General features: G+C 46.7%; 1 protein-coding gene across 1 annotated transcript; it reads left to right on the top strand.

Moving 5' to 3' along the window:
- Nucleotides 1–7,237: 7,237 nt before the first annotated feature.
- On the top strand, nt 7,238–8,350 carry LOC135827930 (fibroblast growth factor receptor 4-like). The gene has a single exon (XM_065340367.1). It carries the CDS (start codon nt 7,238–7,240, stop codon nt 8,348–8,350), a length of 1,113 nt encoding a protein of 370 aa, XP_065196439.1.
- The last annotated feature ends 476 nt before the right edge of the window (nt 8,351–8,826 follow it).

Raw genomic sequence — 8,826 nt, 5'->3', positions numbered from 1 at the left:
ACATCATCGTTACGGTACAATACATCCATACAGATGTCAACAGTCTCATCAATAGGAACATTCGTAAAGAGACTTACAACATCGAAGGAACACATGTGTGCATTGAGAGGGACCGGACTATCACGAAGCCTCGCAACAAAGTCGAAGCTATCCTTCACAGTGCGCTTGCAATAGTAATCTTGAACAGGCTGTAGGTAGATGCACAGCCATTTCGAGATAGAGTATTGAGGGGAGGCGGTCATGGATACTATTGGTCTAACAGGGCATGTAGGTTTATGGATTTTAGGAAGGCCATAGAGTCTAGGACGAAGGGTACCAGTCGGTTTGATACGATCGAATTCATGTTTTGATATTTGTTCTTCATTCTTTAGCTTCTTAAGATAAGTTACTAGATCCTTTTCTACTTTTTCAGTTCGATCACAGGTCTTGACCGGACCAAGTGTACGGAACTTTGATGTGTCATTTAGGATAACGGACATCTTCTCGATGTAGTCAGTTTTATTCATTAAAACAGTTGCACGACCCTTATCCGGGCGCGTAACAATAATGTCTTTGTTATTCCGTAGCTCATGCAGGGCTTTGAGATGTTCGCGTTTCAATGAGAACGTTCTTCTATCCGGTAATGCATCAGCGTGTTCCTCGGCCTCTGCCCGGATCTTTGCGGCGCAAATGGACTGTTGTGACTCGGACACCGGTCTGAAGCGTAATAACTTGCGGTAAAAGAGCTCAAACTCGGTCATGATGACTTCCTTCTTGTTTGATTTTGGTGGAATCCCGAAATCGGTTCCACAACAAAGGAGCTCTTTCTGAAGAGTGGTCAGCTCTAGTGATGTCATGTTAATTATGGTGGTATCAGGATCGATGGTGACATGTCCATATCTTTTCTGTCTTAGCCAATTGTAGGTCTTGTCATGTTTTGTGATTAGATGGATACGTTGTTTCTGGTCATTTTCCGAAAGGAGCATAGAGAATCTCAAGAAGTCGTGAGAGGAGAGAAAGCAGCGTGCACGATCATACAAATACCTAAACCGCGAACGTGACTTTGACAAAGTGTCGCAGGACCGGGCAATCTCGTCGTCCGTGCCTCTGGGTGCTTTGCATGGGGCTGTGCCTCGAGTGGTGACAGCACCTCTGCCTCCCCCTGACCCTCCTCCTTCGAGGTATGTGTTGGTGGAGAGCACCCGCCGCGGTCGATTTGTCCCACCGGAACTAGAGCTGGATTCAACAAAAAGACCAACAACCATGGCGGCAACAACAACACCAGCTTCACATCCAACAACAACACCAGGTTCACATCCAACAACAACAACAACAACTAATCCACAAAACAAAGCAGCAAATGACAGACCACGGAGATCTACAGCAGATTACAACCGGACCTATGAATTCACGGTAAAAATACAAAAGAAACAATCGGAAAGGACGACGACTGACATGAAGGCAACGGCATTCACGGTTGGCGTGGGTGGTGAAGGTGAGACGCAGGACGATGCAAGTGAGGAGGAGAGTCGAACCGCTGTGGATGACGGAGCAGGTTCTGATTCGGACAATGAGGGAGAAGGTGAGCTGAGTGAGGGTGAGAGTGAGTGTGAGGGTGTGCGCGTGAGTCGAGATTGTGTGCGTCCGTCTCGTAATAAGTCTTCAGTGTACAATCATTTGGCTTCTAGTACTGACTGTTGTCGTACTTATTCTGATTCCTGTTTTTCTGTTTTGTGCCGTGCTCGTCATGGTTATCTTTTGCAGTTACAAGTTTTGGAAGCTGTTTGTCAGCGCATTCATAAGCCGAATTTGTGTGTCCAGAAAGATAGTGTTATTGCCCTAAAATTGTTCAAATAATGTTCTTTTGTGTAGTGTGGCAACGTTGTTGCCACTTGTGCCTAAATGTGTTTTGTCACCTTCTTGTTTATTATTGTTATTATTATCATTCGTTCTCATTTTTTGTTTTTGTTGCTGATACACACTTGTCACGCTTAGTTCTTACTTGTATACCCTTGTGTTCTGCACGCTTTTCTGAGAAATCGCACCTCGATATTCCAGTGCTGTCATTGTATCGTGTCACCCTACCTTGATTGCTATATTAGTTCCTTTGTTCTCATTTTGTTCTTTAGTACAACGGTGATTCCTGAAGAGTGTTGTACGAAAACTTGTTCGAATCATCCTTTTTTTCCATTGCCCTTTTTCTTCTTACATGTATTTTCCTTACCCTTTAGATTGTTTCTTGCATCGTCTCCATCGCTTACATTGTTAATAAAGTAGTCCACATGTCGCTTCAGCTCGTCCTACTTATTGCCATATTAAAATTATTGTCTCCTCGTCGAATTTTTAAATAATAATAATAATAATAATAAGTATGTTACTAGTTGCTGGTAAGAGATTTCAGAACCAGTACAGCGGCAGGGTCTACTGGGGAGAATGGAGGTGGAGCAGTGCAATGCCTCATCAGTCAATATGGGAGCCGCTCGTACAAACGCAGTATGTTCCATACGCATTCCTAGTGCTGGATACGTCTGCGAGACGGGCCAGCTAGCACTGGAGTAGACTGTGAGCAATACCATAACTAGCTATTCACATACTTATACGGTAATCAGTTACAAACGTCCTTCTTTCTTTATCGCAATATCTTTATTTGATAAGGTAAGTTCGTTTCACGTTAGGCAAGGCTGGGCACCGCTAGAACGATCTGTAGTCTTGCAAGGCATCATCCTTTTCTCGCAAAAAAAGTGCCCGCCGCAGTCCACCCCTAAGCTCATCCTCCCGTCCCCTCTGCGAGTCCAGGCACAATTGTAACCAGCATATACAGCCATCCGTACGTCTCAACTTGGCATAGGTAGTATGGCAAAGCACCCACCCAATTCACCACGCGCGACAAAGCGCGCCTCCAGTCCACTCGTGGAGTCAGCGAAGCGCTCAACCGATCACGAAGCCGGCGCGTCGTCCCCCACCCCTGCATCCGTAGCCGCTAGCGCTGCTGCAAAAATGCTAATGAGTACGGAGTCCGATGAACGATACGAACAGCACGATGTCGAACTTGGAGAGGGGTATTTCTCCACAGTATTCCGCGGAATAAAGCTATCCAACAACGCCCAAATCGCTATCAAGGTCCCACATCAGGAAGGATCTCCGCGGTACGCTGTGAACGGGTTGGAGGTGGGAGAGGCGCAGAAGCAAATTGAGAAAGAAAGGTCCGTCATGGAATTGCTTCAAATGGGCGGAGTGCGTCCATATCTTTCTCAACTGATGGATGTGGTTCAAGACGAAGAAAGTCCTTATGGAGATATCAAACTCATCCTTCTCAAATGCGGACCGAATCTTGGCGACTGGCTGGAGGAAAGGGGACACCGACCTCCTTGCGGCGTCAAAGCGGAGATAACCCGTCAGATCTACTGTGGGCTGAAAACTTTGCACGACCGCGGCGTCTCCCATCGCGATCTCCACTTGAAGAACATATTGGTGCACAAAGGGGAGGGCTGCATTAAGATATCGGATTTTGGTAGTTCCATCCTAAAAACTGAGGTTCCTCAAAGGTGGGAGCATCTCTTACGCTCTGAACTGTATTCCGCCACGTCACATTTAATTGCAACCCTGTGGCTTGGTCGCTGTGTAGCAGCACGACCCAAAGAGGCCCGAAACCAATGTGCTGCTCGTGGAATAGAGCAGGCAGATATAGAAACCGTTGTGCACGCCTTGTACACGCGTTGCGCGGATATGGCATGGTATCCTACCCACCATATAAAGTATCCATGGGAAAAATTGTTTGAGGGCCAGGCTCATCTTCTCCAGATCCTAAAAGATCTGTTCGCCTGGGAATTCAGTACTAACCTGGATCAAACTCTAGGAGGCATTCCCGTGCCAAGTCGCTTTTTGCCTCCACTCATGGTTGGGCGCCTGATGGGCCCCATTGCGCAACTCACCGCCAGCAACGTATTCTCCATGTTCGACGATCAATGTGCAGACGACCTGTGCCACGCCGCAGCACTCTACATCAGATCTGGGCAGAGTAATCCGATTCTCGAGGAAAATTGATGCTGCCGAAGCACCTTCCTCTAACGTCTCGTCTGATACTAAATACTTCATGCATGATGTTAAAAAGACCGGTCTATAAGTGTGCAAGTTTTCATGTTTGATACTTCAAGACTACCCTGGACACCTTTGTTATCGCCTGTAAATTTTATCCAAAAATCACGAATGAACATATTGAATCACAAGTGGAACGTTCGCTTTGCATCGTTTGTGAAATTTCTACGGCCATGTCGGAATGCAGCAACTATAGCAAACACGGAGATACACGATTTCCAAACCTGTAACTTTAAATTTAGCATCCAAATGATGCGCCCATCTGCGCCACTTTTCGAGATAGTTGTCTTTGCTTCGCTTTTCTCATTGTTGTATCATGGAAATTGCACAGAGGCAGTTTGGTTTGGTTTGGTTTTTACTTTTTCAGTTCGTTGCCTCAACAGTACAAAGTACAAATATCAAGAGGGACGAACGAAAAGAAGGAAGGCAATGCGCCTTAATTAACCTGCAATAGTGCTCAAATGCCCGGAATAGGCAGAGCGTGGTACGCAAGAGGTACACAAAAGGAAGTAACATAGGGCTGTTCCGTTGTTACTCAGAGTTTCAGGGCAAAACCCAACCATCACACAACGTAAGAAGATTAGAAAAAAGTACAGGCACTTCGAAGTACAGTCGTCCCTCTCTAATCTAATATCAGTTGTGTACAAAAAAACTTGTGGATAAAGAAATCAAGCACAAGGAAGTGCCTGATAGATACCGCCAATACAAGTATGCTGTCAAAATCGAAAAAGAAGTACATGTATATGAAGGCAAGCAGCGGAGACTGTAAAAAGGTCACTGCTTCCGAACACAGTGTCCTCCAGCTTGTTTCATGCTGTCAAACTAAAACAAGGTTTATGGAAGCGTGGAAGACCACCACGAAAGCCAGTGATCAAGACAACGGAGGAGCCAGACACCGGACGAATGGCCGCGCGGTGTGGTGGAAGGGACGAGTCAGGACCTGCAGCATCGGAAGTGATGACAAGGCGACTGCCCAGTGGAAAGGATGGGTCAAGAGCTTTGACATTAGAGGTGACGAAAAAGACAAGAAATTCCAACAATCAGCAATCGGCTATCGAGAGTCATCTGTCAGTTAGTGATAGCTGTCGTGAGTTGTACAGAGATGATGTTCTCTCAGTTTTGGCCCGTGGTAGATCTCCATTACATTTGTGTGTTTTGGAAGCGTTATATATTCGCAAGTTGTCCCCTAAACTATGTGTTCAGACGGAAAATGTTTTGTCACTTCAGTTGTTTGGCGCTAATCCTCGTGAAAGTGTCAGGAATGCTTCTCCTCACTGATGTTTTCATTATGTTTAAGTCATTTCTTCACCTTCACCCTGTTGTTGACTTGTTCAGCTGAATTTTATTTTTTCCAAACGTATAGCGTAAGGTTCTCAATCTATGCTGTTGCTGTAGCTCTATAAGTAAGAGTGTATTTGACATTTTTCCATTATTTAACTCGGATGGTGAGCCAATTAAATTATTGTTAAAAGAAAAAGGACAAAATGTTACGAGTTAAAGTTATGACTTACTGTCCACCAACGTGACCAGATCTTATACCGTCAGCGAGTGCGACAAAATGGTACAAAACTGACAAGGAGTACTGAGACATTCGGCGACCTGACACCTACCTCCAACACTTCTCCAAGGCGCAAACCAACAACCTTCCAACTTTGAAGGCTCTGGTTCGGAAAGGTCCAAGAGGGGATCGAAAGCGCAACGAAGAAGAGAACGAGCTACGCATTACGGCCACAAAGCATGCCGAACGTTACTGGATGATCACGAAACTAGTAAGACTATGAAGGTTGCAAGCTTGTTGGTTTGCGCCTTTGAGAAGTGTTGGGGCTAAGTGTCAGGTCGCCGAATGTCTCAGTACTCCTTGTCAGTTTTGTGCCATTTTGTCGCACTCGCTGACTGTATAAGATCTGGTTACGTTGGTGGACAGTTAGTCATAACTCGTAACATGTTGTCCTTCTTCTTTTCCATTATTCCCTGTATTTACCCACGATAAGGAGGGGACCTAAACGGTCGGTTAAGTTAATAAATTGGCTTACTTTACTGTGTGGATTGCGTCGGTGCTGACACCTTTCTTTCGAAATTGGACACGCCTCCAAACTTTTTCTTTATCTACTAAGAAGTCATTATACGAAATAGTGGTTGCGACGTCGGCGATGATTTTTTAGGAATGGGTTTGCTCCCACACTGGAGCTCGCACTATTCCGCCGACTTGACTTGACACTTCACTGACTCACGACTATCATCTGGTGTTCACGAGGTGTTTGTCACGCTGGAAACAGAGCGTTTCTGTAAGTTTGTATCCCTGGTGATGTTTGTGCCTGTTGAGCACTACATGTATATAAGCGGTGCTCTTCAGGCACAATCTTTCTCAGCCTACTCAAGCTCAACTGATGAGGCGTGAATTCCCCGAAACACTGCGTATGGAGCAGGGAGTGGTGCTTTCTTGCAGGTTTGCCGAGTTGAAGGTTCGATGGACTTCTCGTGTGCTCGTGGATGTCAGTCGTGAGTCAGTCAAGTCGGCGGAATAACGCGACCTCCAGTGTGGGAGCAAACCCATTCCTAAAGTAAAGAAGGTATTATGTTCATTTTTTGTTACATGTACTCGTATGGGAACCGTAGTATCCCGGGGATACGAACGTCTTTGCTTGCTGTGTTGCTCGGGCCGTGACGCGGTGGAGAATCCGACCCACTTTACAACAGTATAGACAAAATTTATGGTTTGTTTCCCATACACCGACAATACGCATCCAATGCCAGACACACTACCTTGTGCGGACGGACGGCGCACCTCGAGTCGCTGCTATGCAGACGATCCTGCACCATATCACCCTGCGGAATACGAAGGTGGCTGTTGGACTCAACCAGCAATAGTCGAGCCACGGTGGTCACCTGCGCGACAAAACTGTACGTGTTGACAACTGTCAGTGTGTGTGTGTGTGTGTGTGTGTGTGTGTGTGTGTGTGTGTGTGTGTGTGTGTGTGTGTGTGTGTGTGTGTGTGTGTGTGTGTGTGTGTGTGTGTGTGCGCGCGAGTGTGTGCTACTAAAATATAATTCAAGTGCAACAACAGCAACCTGCTGAGAAACTCAGACTTTCGTCACGCGCACTAGACCAACGTGCAGGTATTAATCCGTCGCCTGCGTCTCAATCAACACTGGTTATATCGCCATGTCGCAGGGCCCCACACATTCTCCACCCGTGCCGTCACCACTCGGCGATGCTTTGCTGGATATGTTGAGGGCGTCTTCCACGAGAATCGCAAAGCCTGGCACCACACTGATCAGCCAGCGACACGGCTCATACGGGCGTTATACTGTGCACGAGGCTGTGTTGGGTAATACAAGCTTTGCACATGTTTACGACGGTGCCAGGGTATCGGGCCAAGTTCCAGTGGCGATCAAGGTTGCCACAGAATACGGCAGAGCCACGAATGATTTGGATATGGAGCAGATCATCATGGAGTTGTTAATGGTTGGAGGAGGTCACGAGAACATACTACGCCTCCTTGATGTCGTGGCCGAGGAGACAACTGGGAAACTTTCCAAGACACTCATCTTGCCTAGATGTAATATGACCCTGGTAGAGTGGTTCGCCCCGCCAGACGTTAAACCCACTGGTGCCCTGGTGGATATAACCCGCCAGCTCTACTCCGGCTTGGCACACATCCACAATAACGGGATCCTTCATAAAGACCTCTCGCTTAAGAACGTGCTCCTGAGCAGGGCTGAAGGGTGCGTTAAGATCTGCGACTTCGGAATGTCTGCGACGGTCGCGGACGACGAAGCTGCACCGCACAAGCTGCGCGTCGAATTGCACTCTTTCACATCATTTGAGATTCTGAAGATGTGGCTTGCGCGCAGCTTCGCCTGCCAGCCTCACGCCGCTTACGTCGAGTTCACGACACGGGGTGTGCCGCAACAAGATGCAGCAAATGGCTTGAGGATGGCCTACGACCATGGCATGAATATGGTGTCAAACAAGACCTTCTACAACAAACAGAACTGGGAAGAAGTCCTGAGTGACAAACCCCGCATCCGTACGCTCGCTGAGCAAATAATAGCTTGGGATCTTAGTCAGTTTGTTGGAGCGCTGCGAGGTCGAGCCGTTCCGCGGAAATTCGTAGAGGCATTCATGCCCGCTCTGTTGCTTGGACCCATCCAGCATCTAACGGCTGACTACGTGTCGCAGTCATTTGACCAGCTAGTACGCACAGAAGTACGCAATGCTGCGAAGATTTACCTGAAGTCCGGGGCCCACAGTCCGGTGTTAGATGATTTCTAGATCTTACTCCGGTGTAACGCGAAACTCTAGATCCAGTTTGTTTGTGATGGCCTTCGCGCCCAGCGTACTTTCCTCATTCGCCCCTCGCCGTTTGTTATCTATCTCTCGTCGTAATGTGCGTCGTAGTATTGCGCACAAAATTGCAAGTTCTATCCTCAATATACAAATCTTTTCTAATTGTCCGCAAACTCCAACGCAGCCACATCCACTTTCACATGTATGAAACTTTACTTCTCAACTCCAAACACCGTCTCTTCGCTAACGTTAAAATTAAAACTAAAGTTTACATTACACCAAATTTTCGGGCCTGGTGACTGTAATGTAAATTATTTTAAATTTGAATTTGAATCGCAGTGAAGAGACCGTTTTTTGGAGTTTTGGAATTGAGAAGTAAAGTTTCGTAATAATACAAATCATAAAAGGAAACAAGAAAAACGGTGAAGCACAAGTCACGCCGTAGAGTTCTATATTCCCGT

This window comes from Sycon ciliatum, chromosome 12 (genome assembly GCF_964019385.1).
Source record: "Sycon ciliatum chromosome 12, ocSycCili1.1, whole genome shotgun sequence".
In the NCBI taxonomy this organism is placed as follows: Eukaryota; Metazoa; Porifera; class Calcarea; order Leucosolenida; family Sycettidae; genus Sycon; species Sycon ciliatum.
The sequence above is the reverse complement of the archived record's forward strand: the minus strand, read 5'-3'. Positions and strand labels throughout refer to the sequence as shown.

Coding starts and splice junctions, on each gene's coding strand:
- LOC135827930 (XM_065340367.1), top strand. CDS start 7,238: ATGTCGCAGGGCCCCACACATTCTCCACCCGTGCCGTCACCACTCGGC.